At 41.0% G+C, this 23,351-nt stretch overlaps 1 protein-coding gene across 12 annotated transcripts in view; it reads right to left on the bottom strand.

The window, feature by feature from the left end:
- adgrb2 (adhesion G protein-coupled receptor B2) overlaps positions 1–23,351 on the bottom strand; it is a 266,514-nt gene that overhangs the window by 40,075 nt on the left and 203,088 nt on the right. For all 12 annotated transcript variants that reach the window (XM_085446299.1, XM_085446289.1, XM_085446294.1 and 9 more), the window contains 6 exons: positions 15,636–15,739; positions 15,176–15,278; positions 14,573–14,723; positions 7,616–7,685; positions 6,078–6,144; positions 1,244–1,329 (listed from right to left, as the gene is read on the bottom strand). In XM_085446299.1, coding sequence (XP_085302425.1) covers positions 1,244–1,329; positions 6,078–6,144; positions 7,616–7,685; positions 14,573–14,723; positions 15,176–15,278; positions 15,636–15,739 — 581 coding nt within the window. The remainder of the gene's footprint in view (positions 1–1,243; positions 1,330–6,077; positions 6,145–7,615; positions 7,686–14,572; positions 14,724–15,175; positions 15,279–15,635; positions 15,740–23,351) is intronic.

The raw sequence follows: 23,351 nt of genomic DNA, 5'->3' as shown, positions 1-23,351 counted from the left end.
GTGCAAAAGCAAAAGTGAAGCTTTCTGACTCCTTTGGTTGTTTATTTACTTACAGTCGACCACTCAGACAGAAAGAGAGAGTGAATGTGCGCACGCTTGCGTGTGTATATACTGAATTTGAGTATATACGTGCAAGCAGAGAATGATGGGGCAGTATGTTGCTATGCTACATTAGCGTCCCAGCACAGCTCATTGCCTTGTTGCCAGCCACATCCCCATGGCTTCATAAGGAAATACATTACGCTAATGACAGCTTGTCCTGTTAGCAACACGACCAACTGTGGTGCGTGCGTGTGTCTGTGTGTATGTGTGAGCATTTTATTTCTGTAAACACACTTCTGAGAATCGGGGGACGAAATGTGCTTACTGCTCGGATAAGGCCAAGGACTTTTCATGCGACAAAGGAGGATACACCTGTTCGTGTGTATTTTCGTGTGCGCGTAGGTGTGTTTGTACACAGCGACTGGTTTAATCTCAGGTTGCATCACCGGGTAACAAAAGCTAATCAACCCCCTGGAGAGCAGAGCTGTACTGTTAACCCTTGATGCTACGAACAAATTAAAAGTTCCATTTGTGCACTACTGTATAGACGTTGGAGGAAATGCAACAGCATAAAGAAAAAAAGGAGAACAAATGATGGAATCAATAGGTGTAAAAATTAAAACATGGATTTTTAGATGTGGGAGTGCCATTCAGAATGAGAAAGATGATGAGCGCAGCGAACTACTTTAATACAAACAACGGTGGAGCTAGAGACATATGCCTGTATATTGTGTGTATGTGTGGGTTAGGATTCAATAGTATAGAAGGTTTAATCCACATAATCCAGGTATTTATTGAATGTAATTAGATTTCCATCTGCCATTGATTTTCACATCCACTTTATTCGGCGATGTCACTTCAAGCACACAAAACTAGATGGGTAGCGTATGTTAAAGCGAAGTAAAATGCATTGCACAGAGCAACAAAACACAGCAGATGTCTTGTCATTTTGTTGCCAAATTGGATCATATTTTTTCTGTTTCTTTTCCTTTTTTTGTATAATTTTTACTGAAGGCACAGATGTACAGGTAGGTGTACGTGCTCAGACCCTCGAAAGCATTTCTAGTTAATTGCCATGAATACTTTGTGCTCCTAACTTTGTCTGACAGCAGGGAAAATGTAACTAATGCAGCAAATGTGCGTGGATGGACGTGTGTGTGTGTCTATGTGTAAGTATGTGTGTGAAGTGCAGGCAACTTACCCAGCACGCTGCTTTTTAGACTTGTCTGAGATGCCGTCTCGAGACATGAGCTTGTTAAACACCACGATTCCAATAAGCATATTCACCTGAGAGACAGAGACACATTGCTGTGATACAAGAGTCGAGAACAGGCGATCAAATGGCTTTGTATTTTCTTTTATTAATGTTTCACAAGGTTGAAGACAACTTTGTAAAAGCCGCATAGACCAAGTTGATTTTTAATTGTCAATAAAATTAATGAATGTTTATAAGCCATTAGTAATGGTATATTTTATCTGTATTATCTCTGCTAACCACTCTGTAAACATTCGATAGCTCAAAAAGTTTTGAATGAATTTTGATAAAACTCTGTAGGGATGTAGAGTGGGGTCACATCAACAAGCCATTAAAATTTGGTTTACATCACCAAGGTCTTCCAGGTCAACTTAAAGATTTATTGATTGAAAACTGACAAAAAGCCATAAAACTATGATTTGGATAGAAAGTGCCATATAAAGATTTTAAATATCATGTCACATGACCTCTGACCTCTCCTTTGAGGTCAATAGATTGATAATAATAAGTGATAATAACGTTACAGAGCTATTTATGGCAATGTTTCCTGCTGCTATTGTTTATGTTGACAACATACAGAATGATATGAGGGGATTCTAAATATTATGCCATTATATTATATCTTTGCTATGCAGTAACGGCTATAAGAGTTTAAATACATAACAATTTGAATAGATGGTGGTTTGTGAACTTTTAATAAAAAAAAACCCCAACATGTTTATTATTAAAAATTTAAGTGGATTTACTAAACAATAAATGCTACACATGAGCTTTATCTACATAAGAAATACAAATAATAATAATCATACTAAAAATGATGTGTCCGTATCTTAAAATGGGTTTCAAAAGGGCAAATAACAAAAGCTTGTACTTTTACTTATTTTTACTGCACTACAAACTTCTTAGTCTTTTAAAAAAGGCAAAAGAAACTAAAACTAATATCTAGAAGATACAACATTATTCCCCTAAGAGTAAATACTGTCCAGGGAGAGTGAGCTGACTTGGCCCTGGGGTCGGTTGAATAAAAGCATCTATTTATGAACTATACAAAGTATTATGTATACTATTGAAGCCAAGCATAGGCTTTTTTTCTAAAGGTTTTATTACTTACTAATTCCTACGTCAAATTATGTCATGCTTCAACTAGCAAAATCTAGACAATCAACATATTAAGTTACATGAACAAATTCAGCTTTAATTTGGTGAACTGAAGGTAACAGACATTCCTTTCATTGGTTTCATCCTACTCCTTCTATCCACATAGCACAGGACAGAAGTTTTTTTTTTTTTTTTTTTAAATGAGCAGGTCCTGTACTTTTCTTAACCTATAATTATGGCAGTTCTGAAAGCTTTAAAAAACTGCTTCTCATACTTGTTTCTCTTACTAATGAGGAGTCCGTTGTTAAGCCTGCCAAACATCTGGGTTATAGCAGTGACCCAGTGATACAGATTCAATAAGACGCACTTGCACATGGCTCTGAGCCGAGGCTTGCCACATGTAGACCCCTTCTACTTTGAAATCCTGCCCATGTGGGAGATTTCCTGTGCTAGCGACATGTTCGTCATAATCCTGATTGCCAGCATTCACTCATACGCGTTCTTCCATCAGCCATGGGTTTCTCTGCCTATTCTTTGTTTGATCGTTTATCAGGTTCTTTGGGAAGTCTGCTGGAGGAGCGAGCGGTAAGTGACAAGTGATTTTCACACCCTGATGCGTACCTACACAGCTCCTACAATGCATTCCTATTCTTACCAAGCTCTTAAACTGAATGTCTGCCTGAATACCTCCTTCAGCTCATGCCAAGAGCTGCTACTAGCTAAGAGGAAAAAATCCATATGCTGAAAACATGTCTGCCAAAAATTACAACCACTAAGCGGCTGAACAGTTAGAGTCTGACATACACGTACCATGTTAAATATTTGGTTTTCACATCCTTTGCAGAAGCCTAATTTCTGCTCAAATCCCATTTCTTAGAAATGAAATGGAAAATACTCATATTTCCTTTCACTGCATATAATAATAATCACAATAATAATAATAATAATAGTAATAATAATAATAATATGTCATTATCTGGTAGATGACACTGCATGACAGATATATTGTATTATAGAGTGTGTAGTGATTTAAAAAGATACAGTCAATCACAGAGCCTTCCTGATCAGTTCAGTCAGTCTGTTGGTGTCTCCAGCTGCGATGCTGCTCCCCCAGCAGACCACAGTAAAGTACACTGTGCTCACCACAACTGAGTGATGGAAAATCTCCATCGTTTTGCTGCACACATTGATGGATCTCAGGTTCCTCAGGAAAAAGAGCCCGCTCATCCCATTTCTTTAGTATACAACTTCTGTGTTGGTCTTCCAGTTCAGTCTGTTGTCACTGTGGATGCCCAGGTACTGGGTACTCCTCCACATTAATAGCCTATGCCATCACAGACAAAGCTGTGTAGCGGTCCACCTCCCTCTGGACTCGATCGCCACCTCTCTGGTCTCATTCAGATTCAGAAGCAGATGACTTCTGCCACACCACTCCACAAAAACATCTACTAGTGCTCTGTACGTCTCCTCCTACCCATCACTAATATATCCAAACACTAGAACTGTCAAGAGTATTTGCGTATGTGCCATGACCTGGAGTTGTACTGAGTCTGAGGTGTACAAGGTGAACAGGAATGGAGACAGCACAGTCCCCGGTGGAGCTCCTGTACTGCACATCACCAAACTAGACAGAGCATTTGGTGGATCGTCAGTATGGTACATGTGGCATTTACGATTCATTAAAAAAAAATCTCTTTCTCTGATCTCTTCCAGTCTCGCGTGTGCTACTGACAACTACCTACAACGTGCCAGACTGTGACAGCACTATTGTCATGCCAGTCATGTCTGGCCCAGGCTCTGTGAGTCAGCACCATCCTGCTCAGCTATTTGCCCAAGGCCAGGTTCATTAATTAGAGAAGAGTCCTGTGGGAAGGTCTGTGTTTCTCTGCCCAACGCCCTGCTCTCATTACAGCTGTTTGTTAGAGTGCGGCCCCAGCAACAACACCAGGGGGCCAGGTACCACGTAGCAGCTGGGGTGTGGAGCGTACTTTGACATTGCGGAGGAGAAAAGCTGGAAGCGCATCAAGACATACTAGGCACTGAAAAATAACTTTAAGCAAGTTGGTGGGTTTTATGAAACTGCTCCAACTTTCGAAACTTGAATGTTTAACTTCTTCATCTTATAACTTATTCAAATACGCTTTTTTAGAGTCATGCATTTTGCATTTTTTTAAATAAAGCACCAACCTCGCGAGTATTTAGAGTTTTTATACAAGTGTATAAACACTATTTAATATTTTCAATTAAAGGAATGCGATTTATTACTGTTTTGCATTCAGTTTCAGACTATGTAACCTTTAAATAATAACAGTGGCATTGCAAGACACTAGATTAACATAATGATGAATATTCAGCAGCACATAATCCTGTATTCCCTTGTGCCTCAAACTGCAGCTTGCAGAAACTGTCTAACTGCTGTTTGCTTGTCAGGGATTTACTTCAAAATCATGCATATCACTCTGCACACCTGTGCTGTCTGATCCATGTTTCCTTCCTGACGTGTACTGTACGGTACATGTGCAAACAACAGAGGAAAAGAAGCTATAAACGGACACACACAACAGCAACGCCAGTGGCAGCAATTACCAAACTTTAATGCCCCATCCAGACTTATTAAGCTTAGTGGTGGCAATATCTACCCAGGGATCCATTTAGGAGAAATTAGCTGAGCCACATACAGCAGCACACAGAAGCAGATGATTAAAACGCCTCTGAGATACAATCAGTGCACTCAGTTTTGCTGTAGTACAACACAGAAGTATATTTACTTCAACATAAAACCGTCTGCTTTATGGCAACTGGCAAAAATGAAGAAAGCGCACATTATTACGTTCCGTGGAACACAAGTTAGCTGCATATTTAGATCTGAAAATACCACTGGACCATAATAATGCTTAAAACATTGGCTACAGAGCCCTATGCTTTGAAAATGCATATAACAGTGAGAGATTCGGGGCTAGAGCTGCGATGGAGGTCCACTCTTGCGCTGCATTGCCGGCAGCTCTTGTCAGCTAGAATATGTTTTTATTTTTTTCTGGGCTGACATTTTAGACTCAGCGATCAAAGCGCTCAGCTCATCATTGTGTCATGTACACCCTGGGTGTGTATGCTTACATGTGCATGCGCGAGTGAGGAAAACCCTCAGAGGTCAACATGCATTTGCTTTAATGCCCCAAGCTGGGAGGCTAACTTTGCAAAAATATTTGGAGAATATTTGTGCCATGTGACTACAGAGAGAGGCCGGCTGGCTGAGAGGAAAGTAACTTCGTCATGTAGATGGAACCTGACTCCTCCCTTAGTCACGCTCCTGTTGGCTTCCCATGATGCACTGAGTGTTTCTTCATTCACCCTTTTTAATTCTATATGTGTTTATAGACCACCGTTTATACACCATTACTAAACGCTGAATCTCTTCCAGTGTGGATTTTGTCCCACCTCCAACTGCTCACAACAGATGGCTGCCCCTCTCCCTGACCCTGGTTCTGCTGCTCCTTTTAAAAGGGAGTTTTTCCTTCCCACCATCGCTAATTGCTTGCTCACAGGGGAACGTCTGGTTGTTTGTTTTTTTCTCTATTATTGTAAGGTGTTTATCTTACAGTATAAAGTGCCTTCAGGCAACCATTCTTGTGATTTGGTGCTATATAACTAAAACTGAACTGAACTGAAGCAGTGACGCACTCACCAATACAATGACAGCAGCTGGCCCAACAAAGGCATAAAGCAAACCGCCTTCCAACGATAGCCAGCAACTAGTAGAGGGAAAAAAAGAAAAAAGGAGAGGTGTTAAAAAAGTGCGTAAACACAGAAAAATCACAGCATGTAAAATATCACGTCGCCAGATTCCGGTCTCACATTTCACTTACTGTGAGTGCCAAGTACTTAACAAAAACAAGTAGACATTCAATTAAGTATCACATTAACTCCAAATTTCCTTGGTGAGGGATAAAGCCTTTCAATGTGTGGTTAAGTGCCTCTTTCTGTAAATAATGCCCTCAGTGCTGAGCAAATTTATTATGTACATTACCTAAAACATATCCTCAAACTGGAAATTTTATTTGGTTTTTGCAAGCTAGTGAGACTTAATGAGCTTAAATGTGTCCTCCAGTAATGTCATCAGAGCACGCGGAAACCCCTCTGTCATCTTAATTACAGCTCAATAAAGAGAAAGCTTAAGATGGAACCCCCCCCCAAAAAAAAAAAAAAAAAAAAAACCTCCACAAAGCCCTCACGTTAAGTAAAATATGGGAAAGTGAACCTTTTTAAGATGCATTTTATTGACTGGGTACGTAATGAAGCTTTTTTGTGTACATTTTGCTTAAAGGTCAGCCTAGCTGCCTTGGATTTTCATATTCTTGAACAAAACATTCAAATCATGCTTCACCTGTTTGACGTGGTTATTGAAATGCCTTAAAGGTCATTTTGCGCTCACACTTGACAGCAAGGAGATTAATTTTATATTGAAGACCTTAAAACTATTAGTTTCTCACTTGAATGACAGAAACAAGCCATTTGGCCCTAAGCTGGAATAATTTCCTTAATTTATGAGCAAATTTAGAAAATCTAAATCTTTAATTCTTTTTTCAGTGGTGGAGTTGCTGGATATTGAGCCATTGCAATAATATTAACAGAACCACAAAAATCAAAAGCTGATTAGCTGATTAGTTTTTGACGATTAAGGTTTTCACACATGATATGTAAATATGTTTTATTTAACCTGCCGATCAGAGCTGGTTTTCAGGGGGTTAATGTGTCCCTGCAGTGAACAGGACTGTCAATGTTATACCATGCCCACTACATAAGCAGCTAAGATGTGTTGCGTATTGAACATAGTGCATGCTGGGATAGGCAACTGTCCTCCTGTGGCACAGAAGAAAGAAATATACTATAGCAACTGTATGAATAGATACATGGATACATGGAGAAAAGACTGATGATGTTGATGTAAAAGAATAGATTTGGGGTTTACACACTCAGCTGTTTATAACACACACGGCTGCTTTGACTGAATAAACTAAATACATAAAAATACTCGCCTATGAAATAAACTTTAGTTTGAACACCTCAAGGGGAAAAACACTTGCATATTTTGATTCATCAGCAATGAGGCCAATGAATGGTACTCTGCCTCTAGCCCACACAAATGCATGGTTGAAGCTGGTATTTAGTGATGATATTCACATAGACTGAGACAAAGTCAGGAGGTCTGGAAGCAATACTCACTAGCTGGCTGTGCCGTAACCTCTCGCTCTGGTGAAACCCACTGACACTGCTACAACAAGGGCTGGAAGACCTACAGACAGACATGGGGAGAAAGATCAAAAGTGTGAGACAAAAGATAAAAGAGAGCCTTAGTGGGGACGATGAAGCATGTCGGCCCAATAAGATTTCCCAGTATGAACAACTCTATAAGGCTCCTTTCATTAAAATGCTAAGCAGCCATGCAATAGAGTGTAATATGAATGTATGATTCAAAGTGACTGGGCGCTCTATAGGTAACCCCAGCGCTCTGTACTTCCTGACATGAGGTCTAGCTACAAGCATGAAAACTGGGGTTAGATAGATGGAAGTTATTTTAGTCATAGGCGACGCAAAGCACACAGTGTGGGTGTGTGCAAGCAGCACCAGGAGTACTTGAGCATATGAGATTTAGAGGCAGTTTGTAAAAATGCAAGATATAACTAGGAGTGGTCAATAAGTCATACAATAATTAGCTAAATCAAGTGATTTGTGTGTGTGTGTGTGTGTGTGTGTGTGTGTGTGTGTGTGTGTCTACGCACAAATGAGAAGGAAAGAGAGTGAGACCAAGTGTCGCAGAATGCGTGCCAGAAACAGAAGGAAATATGCCGGGCCCTGTAATGAGCTTGGCTCTGAAATATTCATGTAATTAACAAAGCTGTGATTATGGCTGCAAATGAAAAGCAATTAGAAAAAGTCACATTAACATTAACAAATAAGATGGTGGAGAGCCAGGCCGATCCACTAACCAGCGAAGTTTCAATTAGTCAACATCATCAGTCTAGCATTTAACTCTATGTAGGACGGCAAACCGCGCACCTACACTTCAGGCTTACACGGTCTGCTGCTAATCTAACGCAGATCCGGTCCCGCCCCGAAATCTCCCGTTGCCATGGCAACCGATTTCAATCACATAATTTGGGGAAGAAAATTGGGAAATGGACGAGAGGAGGATAAGCCGTTTGATCCTCTCCACTATGCTCGACCGTTTCACGCTTTCTGTGTGCATCTGCAAGTGTGTCGGATAATTGAACAGCTGGCACGCGCCCCCGCCGTGCGCCCGGAGCCTTCCTCGCGTTCTGTAACTGCACAGCGTATACATTTCGCTCTGTATCAGGTTAGGGCATCAGTGACTTGGCAGATTAGACCTGTGGGATCAATATCAAGTGAAATGAAATGGGTGTGGGGGTTGTGATTTTTTTTTTTTTTGTGCTATCTCACTGCTCATCTTGCTAGGGTTGTGCTGATGTTATCATATGTTTTGATTAACATCCCATCTAACATCCCTGCTGCCTGTTGAGTTATCAGGTCGTCTAGGTCACAGCATAATAGAGTGACATGCGGCACAAATGGGGGAAAAAAAAAGTGACATAGACTCACAGGCGGAGAGGAGAGAGTTTACCTGTAAAGAGTGACACCCTCTGAGAATGTGTATGCATGAGACAGCTTACACATGGGGCTTTGGCTGAGTTAGATAAAATTACAGTAGAAAGCTGTAATGAATGCCTTTTGGGAAATGAAGCAGCAAATAACAGCATACGGTGAAGAAAAATGGGATATAAATTAGAACGGAGCAAATGAAGATTGTTAAGCATAATACAGCCAACAATTTCAACACTATGGCATAATAAGCTGTTACATTTTCATGTAAAATAAGCCTGTCCTGCTGCTCTCCATCACCAATGCATGTCACACAAGAGTGCCTCAATCAGAATCCAATTCATGAAAGGGTCTTCATTTGCCACGCTGACAATCCTCTGGCATCCGAGGATAGCGGATGTTTTCGGTAAAAGAAACGGCAGACACCTTTATTATCAGCTAAGTGTAGAGAATGCCACCATTATATTGGATGTGATAATTCATGCATTCTGCATTTTGAAACAAACGCCGTGCTTTCTTCACTGGAATTCACAAACGCGCCTGTCAAAGTGTTCAGATTTCCAGGAAAATCATGGCAACGACAAACAAGCGCATAGCAATACATATTAATGCTTATGGAGGGGAGTCAGGAGAGAATTAATGAAGTCACTGTGTTTGTGCACTCAGTGTGATCAAACGTGCTTCGCGTGTACAGTCATGCAGTGTTAGACTCATGAACAAAAAAGTGACTTTTTGATAACTTTAACATTAAATGAAGATGGACGGTTGTTGCTTTGATTCAAAGACTTCCAATCCAGTGTCTTTCTAGTTGGTCGGCTTAAAAAAAAAAACACTTTTGGGGGTCATTAAATGCATTGAATCTCTAGTAAGTTAAAGACTCAGCTGGTCATTATTAACAAGTAGCTGTTACTGTGTTTCCAAAGTGCTTTGGTACATTGTTCTTTATATCAGGTGGTAAAGTTCTAAGGACGGAAGATGCCCTTCCCAATGCAGCCCATAAATGCAGAAATACAATTCAACACAGTTGCAAAAGGCTGTTTCTCACACAAAACCTTGATGAAAACAAAAAATGTCAATGAACAAATCACCGAAACAGCCGTCAAAATAAACAGTTCCTCTGATGCTGTGAAAAACCAAGGTGGTCGAAATGTTTAGATGTTCTGTCAGAAAGACAGACAGACTCCCCTTAGCTGCTGAGTTCCAAACAGGTTTCTATGACAAGTTTTACTGACACTGAAAGCCTCGTGAGCCAGACTAGTATTTTTCTGAGTATAACTGACAACAACTTTGCATCAAAGCAGCCAAGTTTGAAGATTCCTTTATCTCCAGCAAACACGATGGAGCATTTGGTAATCGTCGTCTTCTTCCGGCACACGGTTGACCTTGTAACATGTTTAACTGATCAGGATCCTCCACGTTCAAAAGTTGCTGCAACTACAAAGATTCTTTAAATGAGTTTGCCAAAAACGTGTGACTTTGCTTGGCAGATTTACATAATTTTAGAGACTTTTCAGCATGGAGTGTATGACAGTTTATACACTGAAATAATTCCAACATACTTTAGAAAGAGGGGGAAAAAAAAGAAAAGGGAAACTGTTCAGCTATGAAAGCGCATTATCTATTTTGATCACAAAGACACAGAAAGCAGTAATTGTTCAAATTGTAGACAATTGGGCTTTGATTTGGCGAGATGTGATAAAACAATCGCAAGCGCTAACAATGAATGAGAAATGTTTTTTTCTGCTGTGCGCAAATAACAACATGTTGTGAATGATTTCACATATTGTTTTGACAACTTGAACTATTATTTAAGAAGCGAGAAAGACTGCGATGAACAGTGGCGTGTCTAGAAAATTTTTGTTGGGGGGGCCAGGTAGGGGCACAGATTTGGAGAAGGGTGGCAGATTTAATTGGCAGATAATGTTTAAAAAAAAAATTCTACCAACCCTTAACCATAATTCAATAATCCTATAAACCTAATAACCAAATGCACTTTTAACTCTTATTAGAATGAGATTTTAACCACTACGGTGCAAAGTTTTTAGATACTGCGTTGATAAAGTACAAGAGATACAATCAGTGCTTTGTCAGTGCTTACTCAGCATTCAAGGACAGCAATATTTGCATAGTATTTTTACTGACATATAGTGCACATATGTTTTGGGCAAAAACATTTTTGAAAATTAAAATACGAACATTTGTAACAAACAATTGACAAATTAGCCAATGCCAATGCAAAACTTTATCTGCCTGTTAAAAAAAGAAGATAATCTTCTCACAAACTGGTGTTTGATTTTGAAACAGGAAAAAAGTGGAGAAACAACTGAAAAGACTAATATTTGAATAAAACCTGAAAGCAAGTAAATACTTTCTATGCTGCCTTATGGTAAACTTTGGTAATATTGATAAAGAACAACACTGGCTGATGATAAAATACAGTCAGCTGGCATGGTGACACTGCCAGTATTAACCTGCAGGGCTGGACTGGGACAGAAAATCGGGCATTTTGACTACAGACCGGCCCACCAGGTATTAAAGCCATAAAGCCTTTGAATGAAAACAAATGCTGTTGTGACAGTGATGTACAGTCTTGTTGGTATATGTATGATTTCTATACATTTTACGTCAGATAAAAACTTTGGTTGTAAGATTTAGATAATTATTTAATAAAAACTAGGTATTTTAAATGAGAATAAGAAAGAAAAGTATTTCTTTGTGCCCCCCTTTCCCTGTTAATGCCCTACCTGGCCCCCTGGCAAAACTTTGCTAGACCCGCCCCTGCACAGTTACCAGCTGTCAGCTACATAAAAAAGGATCCTGGTGTTATTTATCTCTCAGAAACAGTTGATAACTTCAACTCATTCATGTCACCTAAAAGGTAAACCTGTTTCTCCATCACCTGTTCAGCTCTGATGGTTCAGTAAGGACATCTCCTGGTTTCATCTTCATGTTTCCCTCTCACCACATATCTAAACAGACATCATGACCAGCAGCTTTACAGCTGTGGCTCCAGCAAACATCAGCTGATACTAGAAATTAATATTAAATACATTCTAACAACAGCTGATCAAGCTTAAACGTGCTGCTGTTGTTTAGCGCAATATCCGCTGGTTTCCTCTTTCTGGCGCAAAGTGGGCGATAAACAAACAAGAGAGAAAAGCCGATCAGCTGATCATTGATCAGTTTCATGATTGAAGTAGCAACAGGAGAGGGAGGGGGAGAGAATGAGAGAAGAAGAGGCAGCTGTGCAGCGTAAAGACAGAATAACTCCAGCTTTGTGTCTTTTTTCCATTCTAGCTAAAGTCCGGGACAAACTGCGTCTCTTCTCAGCTCAATACGAAACGCGTAATATTTTCTCTGAACGAGGGACCATTCCATTTTTTTAAGGAGCCGTTGGCAACTCTACTAACCTTATGAATAAAATAAAGTTCACTATCAGTAACATCATAGCACCCACCCAGCTGTATAAAAACTCCGTCAAACTGGCTAGAACGCAGTATGAGTTATTGCAACTGACAGTAAAAAGTCAGCAACATGAAAATAAACTCCACCTAAACTTGGTTTATATCTGACCCAGATAGACTGCAGGTCATAACTTCTTACCTGAAGTTCAGTTCACCTGACACTCGGACTGGTGGCTGCTTCGGGTCTCTCCTCCTGCCTCCCCTTCCCTCGTCCACCTGTTGCCTCTGTGGAAGCCCCGCCATAGCCACCACCAAACAACGGAGTTATTTCTACACATCGACCTGCATCTGGCCAATCCACCACCTCTCATTGTTCATGCCATTACAAAAAAAATAAAAAATAAGTCACTGGGGATATGCCCGGTATGCCCGATGGCCAGTCCAGCTATGTTAACCTGCAACCAAATCTGCAGCTCCATACAGCAATGTTACGACTTAGATTATATCTTATAACGCATAACTCTTATGTTAGCTGCCCTCAGTAGCATACTGTCTGAAATATTCCACAGCTGCAATAATTCTTTAAGTGTTATTTTTTTCCTTGGTATTCTAATTTCACCGAAGTTTACTAAACTCAACAAACTTGATATTACTTACCGGGACATTTATTCTGTCCTCATTTTCTTTCACCGAAAAATTGTTTCCTGCAGTGCCGTCTTTCGCGCTTGGCTCTCCTACCTTTGCTAACGTGATGCGCATAGCGCAGAAGCGATGCTGCATTCACTTACACTCGGATATCTGAGCGTCACCGTGAAAACATAATCGGACATTTGATATTTGATTGAATTTTATTGTTTTGCCTTTGGGGTGGCACCTGGGGTGGCCAGTCTGGTCCCCAGGCCACCCCGCTGGACACGCCATTGGCGATGAAGAGAAGCGAGCTTCACCGGCTAAATGTATCTGCAGTTGCAATTAAACAGACAAGAAACAGCAACAAAACGACAGAATGAATCAAAGATGCAGATTAGCAGAGCAGCGTTTTGAAAAAAACAAAACAAAGCATGCTCTGTGTGCTGGAAATGAGAATCTTATCTTTTGAGGTTTTGCAGACACGTGATCGTCAAACGTGATATTAACTTGTCTTCTGGACATGTGAGAATCACAATAAAAAAGTAGAATGAAGTGCACAGTGCCCTAATCACACAAGCTTAGATGCTGGTCAGTGACCATCTGGCAACCACCTGTCGTTAGGGAAAAAATTGTGGTTGCTGGAGGTTGATGGCAGTTGCTGGGAAAATAATTGTTAATGCCCCAGTCACACAGGTCTACACACTGGTCAGTGACCCCCATTTATCCCTAGCAACACACCTGTCACTATAGGCACTTGTGGAAATCTACTAGGAACCAAAAAAAAAAAAAAAAAAAGGATTTTGGTGTAGCATCTTTTTTTATACCAATTTTACCCAGGGGGAACCAATGACATCCAGGATATATGCATTTTTCCCCCCTTGCAACCAATATGGCAGACAAATGTTGAGCAATATCACGCGAGAAAACTCAACAGGAATAATTTCAGGGGTGATGCATGCAAAGGGCTATTACAATCTTAGCCCAGATTTCAGGTACATTTATTATCACATTTTAACTCATATTCTTCTCCCGCTTTCTCCTATCAGCAAAAAACCAACCTTAAAGCCCCCCCGAAATATATTTTTCTGTCAGTGAAAGCAGCTTGTGCTCCCTGTCTGAGTGAAAAGGTAGCTGTAATAATGTCAGATCAGCAAAGAATGTGGCCCCTTTAGCTTCTCTGTTCAAACAGGCAGAGCTTGGGAATGAAACTGTAATTATGGAGGAAACTGAGTCGGTTTTATTACCACAGATCAGTGACACGGGCTGTGTCTGTGTGTGAGAATCACTGCAGTCTGGTACAGTGCATGCCAGGAACCAAAAGATGATGGTACAAAGAAAATGCGACAGACTTGCATATCTATGGCAACTACTGTGACAGCTACACTAGCTTAGCATATTGCTGAACATTCAGGTAGGCTCTATTATTAATTATATATTAATTTTTTTCATCCACTTTGAGGTGACTGAGCTTTAGGACCGTTACAGCACTGCACACTATTTTAAAACGTGTGATACTGTGTGGACTCACCCCAGCCGAGGCACAGAAACCGCTTGCGAATGAGTCGTGACCTCATTTTGCCAATGACTGCCAGGTAGGACTGCCACGCCTCAGTCAGCACCCAGCAGAAAGATGCCAAGAAGAAGAAATGCAGGAAGGCAGCAGTCACAGTACAGAGGCCCTAGTGAATAAAGAAAGTAATCGAGAGAGACAAGGGATTACAACACACGGAGAGGTGCTATTTAAACAAACAAACAAACAAAAAGTTCTTAAGAAGAGACGTCACGAATCATCTTTTAGGGTTTGGCAGGGGAATATGAAACCTCCGCAAAATAGAAAGTACAAAGTCAAAAATACTGAGTGGAAGAACACGAGTTCAACCTGGCACTGCTGTGTGGTTGATCGATGCTGACCACCACACAGTTCAGCCTTGCTTAGTCAGAAGACTTAGAATGCCTGCTTTGAGAACTCCACTGTATGAACTTTGTCTACTTCTGAACCCTGGTGGTTTTTGGCAGTTTTGTGTCTAGGCAATGGAGGCTTAGTCACAAGCACTATTATTGGAATCACAAGCACATGGACAAGAATTCCTGTGAAAATTCACGTGTAACTCAAAGAGCAGAAAGTCATTACCTTGCTAAGCGTTTGTGATTGTCCGACCAGAATTAATAAATTGGAGGCCAGGATGGAGAGGCAAAAATTCACCAAGATGATCGATCTCTCCGACCGGATATACCTAAAAGCAGAGTAACGAGAGACGGGAAAGAGGGAGAAATGACAGGCGTGTGCGGTAAGCATTAATGACAGACTGATGGACTGAACAGTGACTTTCTGGACATTGCAGAGACATTAGCTTGAGTTTGCCATCTGCTGCGTGTAATCAAAATACAAACTAATCACCACCTCCCCCCCACCGTAGTTGAACCATTTGTTCCTTATTAGGCCTCATTGGAGTTTTTGGCAAAGCAAATGACAGACACAAAAGAGACTTTGCTAGTGAGAAAATGACCACTGTGAGCACAGTTGATGTATGAATACTGACACTGCCATTACTCTATCAAATGTGTCTCTCAGTGTGTTTGTGAGCTCTCACCTCCAGAAGGCAGCATATATTAGCAGCAGGATGAGCAGAGCGGTGCAGGAGATGCCGCACCCCACCATAAGGGGCACAGAGGGCATGCTGGTAGGACCCATGTCCTAATAGCGGGAGGAAAGAACAGAAACAGGAGAGGGAGAGAGACGGATACTTCAGTGCAGTTGCAAGGCATTACAAGAGACATGTACCTGCATCAAAAGAAGCCTGAGTATTTTGCTCTTGTCAACAAAGCACATCTCAGTATATATCTGTTTGAACTTGAACGTGCTGGTCTTGCTATCGAGGTTTTGTTCCAGTTGCTAGGAAACATTCCCAAACTGACTGATTAATGATGATGGCGCTTATGCCACTGAAGCTGCATCAACTGTGACATCGACATTTGATAATGCTAACATGTCTATGAAAGCGAGCTCTGTGGCCATCATTAAACACCAGATAACGTAATTGTTGCTGCTTTTCTGCTTTAAATATCCACCAACGATATGATAATCAGGAGCCACTGAGGAAATAATTAACTGAAACAAAATTAAAAAATAAAGCTCACCTACAGCATCTTTTGCAGGACCAACTAATCCTTGCATTAAATTTACATCATCAGTTTAATGAGGCTTAGCGTTAGTTTAAGGAGGCTACAAAAAGCTGAGCCACTCTCCTTAAATATCACTTAATGCAGGGATGTCAAAGTAAACACTAAACTCCCTTTTCTATCAGTGCAAAGACATTTAATTAAACATTCAATAACTGGCATGTTTTATTACAAAAAAAAGACATGCAATTTCAACTGTGTCTCAATTTTCAACATTGATAAATGTGTAAAATTACAGAAACGCTTCTGTTAGCTCATTGTCCAGATTGTCCTGTAATTATAATAATGTTCTTTTTTCCCTATAGTAGAAAAAAATTTCTATATCAGATATAATAGTTACTTGTTATTTAATAAGTTAGTTATCTGATTATCTATTACTTAACTATTTGTTGTAATATGAATGGTATGAATTAATCTTTATCAATAGGAATCTATATGCATTCCTTCACATTTCCCAAAGCCTTCCAGTGGGCCATATTGGAGTCTTTGTCAGGCCAATTCTGCCCCCCCCCCCCCGGCCTTATGTTGGACACCCCAACTGTATATGTATACTATCCCACAAGTGTTGATGACTCTGCTTTTTCCTTTCTACAAATCCACTCTCTCTGAGGCTTGTTGCTGTGTTTAAGCTGCTTTAGCCTGTCCACAGTTTCAGCACATCTGCAAGCTGCTTTACAACCCACCTCTGCCTCAGCTCTGCCTTTAAAGCTCTAACTTAATTAATCAACCTGTTGTTACCGATGCCTGCTCTGTATATTACGTATGCGAGTTAAAAGGTAGTGAGGTACCAGAACAGAGCTATTCCACCAAGTGCAAATGACTGCAGATTAAAATATGACTCTCCTTCATACCACTAGAACGAACTGTTTCTGTGATGACTGACCAATGCTGCCAAGACACAGAGCTAGCTTTGACAAACACTCACTTTACACTTGCTGTGTACCAATTATACACTCATTTGATGACTTCTTATGCGCGAGGGTAAAAGTACGAGACCACAGCGCATAATTAAGTGATTTAGGTCATGATGTACAGCGTACCTCTGCTCCTGAGGTGTGCCTTTGAAAGCATGAGGAACAGACAAATGAAGCCGCGTGGAAAGCATGCACCCCGCCGCGTCCCAAATGGGCTTGATGTTTGGCCCGCTTTTAAGTTCTCAATCACACAATTTACCTCAATTTACCCCCCGCAGCGACTATCCTTCCCTTTCATCCCAGAGATTTATCACTGTACGTACCCGTGGCACAAGGTGTCTTTTACTGCAAATAAAGCACATACTTGAACACATAGGCACATCCAGGCAAATGGGCTAAGTAATTGAAGGTAAGTGTTTAAGCTGCGTGTGCCTGTGTGTGTATTCGACTTGATCTGAATAGACGGAAGCATAAGACGAAGACTTCTTTATTCCCATCAGAAAGGAGAGGAGAAACCAACATGAAAAGAACGAATAAGAGAGAAATTTAGAGAGGGAGATGGAGTAGGAAGAGCTAGGGACAAGTAAGCAAAAGCAAAGAGTAGGAGGTGAGCGAAATAGATAGGGAGACTGAAAAAGCAAGAAAGTCAAAGCTTGTCTTTTAGTGGTTTTTCCCCTGGCCCATCAAAGGAAGCCAATTTCTCCAGAGGAAAGCGGAATAGGTTGGAATACCAATACGGCACACACACAAACACACTGGGAAGGGAATGGAGGTGAAACATAATCAAAACTGCCTCATAGCGAAGGCGAGATCTACGAAAAAAAAAAAAGACAAAGAGGGCATATGACAAGCATCTGTTCTAGGAAAAAGGGAAGGGCCTAGAAGGAGAGCGAGAGACAAGAGAGACTGACTGTGTTTGATACTACGAAGAATGGAAGGTCAAAGGATACACAGGCACTTGTGTTTTTTGAGGTCTGACAGATCAAACGCAGGGCGATGCATGGGGAATGACAAGCAGACAAGCGCATGCACGCACACAGGCACAGGCACTTAAAAAAAGGCTGCAGGATCACCTTTTTTCCCTCTCAGTTTTTGAATCCGTCTTAAATTAGCCTCTGCTAGAAAACTAGTCAAATAAACGATTCTCTCATTTCTAAGTGTGCTCTATCTAAACCCCTCAAACTGTCCCTGAACTCGTCATCGTGTCAATTTGTCTAACAGAATTGTCTAAATTGGTGGCGGTTAGGTGTGTGATGAGATTAAGGGTTTATTTCATAATATGGAAGGATGCTACAATAAGGGGAAATGAAAAGAGGAAACGCCCACACAAACAGACACGCTCAAAAACACTAAACGTAACACATCGGGCCCGAGGCTACTGGCTCACACAGATGCCCTGCCCCAGATAGATATAGTGATATTTTGATGCAGTCGGAGGAGAGAATAAAACGGAGTGCAGATTAGAAAGAGCGAGTGCGCTGAGGCTCTGCTGTATATGGCCAGGCTCCCCTGGGCAGATTGGCTACCATGTGATGGAGAAGATAGCTATTTTGAGCTCAGGAAGTTTAACCTACTTATCTCCTCTCACTCCTCCTCCCCACCCCCTCCTACCTATCCTGCTACCACCCACTCCCTCACTTCATCTCCCTCTCTTTGGCTCTCATTCTTCCCCTATTTTTTTTCCTCCCCCCTACATTCAGACCTGCTCCTCACTAGTGGCTTTCCATGTCCACCTGCACCAAAAGGCCCGTTTTCCATTAACTGCTCTTACAACTTTCCCACTGGAAGAAAAATGTGAATATTGAACTTAGCTGGCAAAAGTAGTCTTCCTATGACTGATTAGACAACTTCTGTTTAATATGTATCCTTATGTTAAGTTATCACTGTACAAATACTGCAGCTGGTTGGTGATGTGCTTAAAGTGCACAAAATTAATAACTATATGAACAATAAAGGGCACCACCAAACGGGAGAATTTATCCAGTATTTATTACAAAATCTTCACTTATCTGTATGTGTGTTTCTAGTGCTGAATTCCAAAGTAGCATGATCATATTAAGCTTTTCAGTACTGCAGTAAACACAGTGATTATGTTACAGTTTTCAGATACAATCTAGACGCTGGGCAGATGGAAAGAAAAAGAACATCTTTGCAAGCACCTGCTAGAGCTGAGCAGACTGATCTGAATAATGATAGCATTGATACCACCACTGATATTGGTATCAGATCAATACTAGCGCAGTGGGATCAATACTTTGTTTCTGTCCTCTAAGTTCAGTATGCAGCCCACTGACGTGTGTTAAACAAAACATGTTTTCTTCTTAGAAATAAAGAAATATCCTTCAAACATGCATAATGAAAAATCACTGAACCTTTTTGTGTTGACTGTCAATTTTATTTTATTTTTAGCATATAGCACATTTAAAGAACAGAGGTTGAGCCAAGTACTTTAGAGACAGTCACATTCACATCTTCAGAAGACATGAAAAGCTTTTGTCCTCTTAACTAATTGTAGTGGAGAGCAGAAATCACAGTGATTTAGCGGCTAGTGAAATGTGTTCAGAATTTGCAAATCATGACACAATGCTTGCCTCTACAAAAGCTGCCTTTATTCTGGCCCTGTATCGGATCAATACCAAAATCTGCAGTATCAAACAGCCCTACCATCTACACAGACAAACGTGCTGACACAAAACTAGCCAAGAGCCTGGAGAGATGATGAAGCTGAGTGCAAGCTGACCCCAGTACAGCAGCCAGACCCTGATCTACAAAGGGCGACAAAAGCTATATTTCATATTCAGTGACACTGAACACATTAGTGTTTGGTCCCCATCTATAAATTTCCTTCACTACACATCTTACTAGTCTTAGCTAACATGGAAATTAATTACTACTGGTGTGTCTGGCAGGTGACATCACTATAATAGTTCTGCTTATATTACATGTAATATAATACAAGATGGTTAAATTTGTTCTAGCAACAGTTAATTATCGCCTGACTTTGAATTTTAAATGTTTAATTTTGGGAAGGAAAACCTATTGAGTGATGGCAGGAAACAGGCTTAAGCTATCCATTCATTCCCCCTATAGTGGATGTACTGCTGCAAAATCAATAATCAATATGTGCACATTTATTATTTGTTAATGAGAACATATTGAGTATTCATTACCACTTACAGCATTGATATTTTTGCAGTGTTTCTCAGAGTCCTCCCATGTAGGGTCTGAAAATACTAGGCCCCTTGTGAAAAGTGGGGAAAAAATGACATTTTCAATTCAAGGCAGTCACTTGCCCCTTTTATTCCCACACAGGTACATACAAACTCAACAGTACACCCAGGCACACTGTGCCACTACATCGAAGGTAAAACTCTTTTGCTAATCTAGCAATCCTGCTGCTCAGTTGCCTGTTTTGCTGCCATAGCACTAGTTACATACTCACTGCAAAATACTTCAAATTGAGTCTTTTTTTTTTATTTTTGCAAACCCTCGAGGTTTCAACTTAACTGACTCTGACTTCAGTTGCCTCGAGAGAAACCAAAAGCCTGCTTGAGCTTGGAGTGCTGACGCCGTGTCACAAAGCGAAGCCTTTTCCTTACGTGTTGCCGTTTTCGCATAATGTTCAAGGTTTGTGATGTTTGTTGATGCAAAATGCAGAACGCGAGCAAGAAAATGAAAGGCCTTCAAGACAACGGGCAAACAAAAAGCCAGTTGCACCAAGACACATTTTTTCCTCAAGGGATCTTGTGGACCAAATTTGTATTTCACATTTAAAAAATTCAGTCAAAACCAACGCCTCCAACACATTCTGACCCTCTAATTATATTAAGAAAAACACACACTTTCCACTCAGTTTTGAATATCTAATTAACAAGTCTTTGCCCTGCCCACGCTCAGGCATTATGCATCTTTAGACAAACACGCAACTAAATCATTACACCTGTTTATTCATAATTTCCTGTGTCATCGCTGTCACTTGGCTAACCCTTCATTAATGTGACAAAGGATTAAAAGATTTTAATGCAATTCTATGCCGAGTCCCTCATAAATTTTAGCGCCCCCTCATCCTTTAATTACATCTGACAAGTGCGACATATTTGCATACCATAACCTTGCAGTCTCGCTTGGTCTAGGTCAGGCCTTGTTTTCTCTCCAAACACTGCTGCCAGTTAAATTATAATAAGTTAAAATATGAGTCGCCACCTTGAAGCACTTCAGTCATCCCTATCGTCTTTTCCACAGTCAAATCAAGCACGGTGGCCATTATTAGTCTAAATAATAGGCCCTGTTCTGAAATGTTTCCATTCTGATTAGGTGCCTCGAGCACTGATGATAACAGACGAAAAAGACTCGATTTATCTCAGGCAAAGCCAATCATTTCATAAGAATGATTGGGCCAAATGCAGTTAGCGTGGCAGGTAGAAGAAGCTCTGAGAAATCCTTTACAGCAGAAAGACATCAGTTCGGATATTGTTATTTGGAGCGACTTACTTTGATTCAGTAATTGGTTCATAAATAAGTTAAAGAAAATGAGAAAATCCCTCTTTCTGTTTCTCCTCCTTGCTCAAGTCGAGTGTGTTTGCTTGTGCGCTCATCTGTGCTGACTAAACCAAAGTCTCAGGTGCTGTTGTGAACCGCTGACCTCTCGTGTCCATTCATATTTCTGGATGCCTGCTTAGGCAAGCTCAGTGTATTTGAATGCAAGTTCGGAGAGGCACCTGAAAGCTGCTATTAGCTTTAATGTCAACACAACTTGAGCACCGGCTTTATGGGCTGACAAATGCGAAGGGGAAAAAAACGTGGAAGTCACATTATTGACTGGAGGTGCAAAACGTTAAACTGACTTTTATAAAGCCAGTACCTCCCTCAGCTCCAAATCCCGTGATCTCCGTGAGCTCTGCGCAGGCAAAGAGTCCAGACGTATCCGTGGGGTTTGTGTGTTCCCACTGGAGTCATCTTAAGAATTAAGTGGCTTGGTCTTTTAGTATTCCTTCATGACCTAACTCAATCAAATCCTCCTCCTCTCCCTCTCTCTTTCTCGCTTGTCTGTGTCGCTAAAGTAAAAAAAAAACAAAAAACAAAACCTCTGTCTCGTGTCTGATAGCGAAAGGTCTCTATAGACACTCAAACACGCAGGACACACACATACACACACGGAAATCTCAGAGGCTATAGAAAGTAAACAGGATTAACTGGCTATCCCTCACTCCACTGTAAACGGCCTGTAATGGCACCACTGCTTCTAAATCCCTCCACCTACCCCCCAACCCCCACTCCCGCTGCCTCCCTTTTCTATTAAACATGGAGGTTAATCCTCAGCCCCCCTTGTCCCTCGCGCCGTAACCCAGGATAAGCTGTCAGAGCTGGGCTGCTGATACTCACCACTGCTCCAACAGCCACACAGCCTGGACAGAGCATATGAGTGCATCTTTGTCTGTGTGTGTGTGTGTGTGTTGAGCATCTGTGTGCGCGTTTTCATTCGCCCAGACTTACATGCATGCATGCAGGCTTGTGCATGTTAAGTGTTTTTAAGTGCATACCACCATATATCAGTGTGTTCGCATGTCTGAATGTGGCTCTTTCTTTCTTTCTTTCTTTCTTTCTTTCTTTCTTTCTTGCTTTTTTTATTTATTGCCAAATTCAATTTGCCTCTCTCTCTTCTTTTTACACAACCCAATCTCCACTGGAGTAAAAAGCTAACTCTGGAGCACCCTAAAGCAACAAAGTGCACTCAGCACCAGCAGCAACAGCTCCTGACTGAGAGCCATTGACACAAAAACACTAACCCACACACCTTCTGGTCCTGTGCACTGGGTCTAAATGGCAGCACTGGGGGCTGACTGATGAATCACTAATGACTACCACACTCTTCACAGATGTCACAAATGTAAAAAAAAGTCAATGGTTTTTTTTTTGTTTCCCCCCTCTCCTGGCCCTCTATCAGTCAACTCGGTTGACCTGCTTGCTGTGTGGCGAGGGAAAAGTCAATACTGTACGGCTGGAAGAGGAGTCGCAGGAACCAGAAACAGTGGCCGGAATGACCCGTTCGGCTTATGGGTCAAAGCTATTGTGTTTTCCATATTACGGGGAGTTAATGTTTCCCTGGGGTCTGAAATGGCTTCCAGGCCCCTGTGAAGTAATTCAAGCTCTGAGGTACAAAAATAATGAATAACTGCAGTTCCTTACCTGAAGGCCATCCCCTTATTTTGACCC

The sequence above is a fragment of the Copadichromis virginalis genome, linkage group LG22 (assembly GCF_057382275.1).
Source record: "Copadichromis virginalis isolate Kocher_CV1m ecotype Utaka linkage group LG22, C_Virginalis_male_GT1.1, whole genome shotgun sequence".
NCBI classification, from domain to species: Eukaryota; Metazoa; Chordata; class Actinopteri; order Cichliformes; family Cichlidae; genus Copadichromis; species Copadichromis virginalis.
This window is presented reverse-complemented; position numbering and strand designations above follow the sequence as displayed.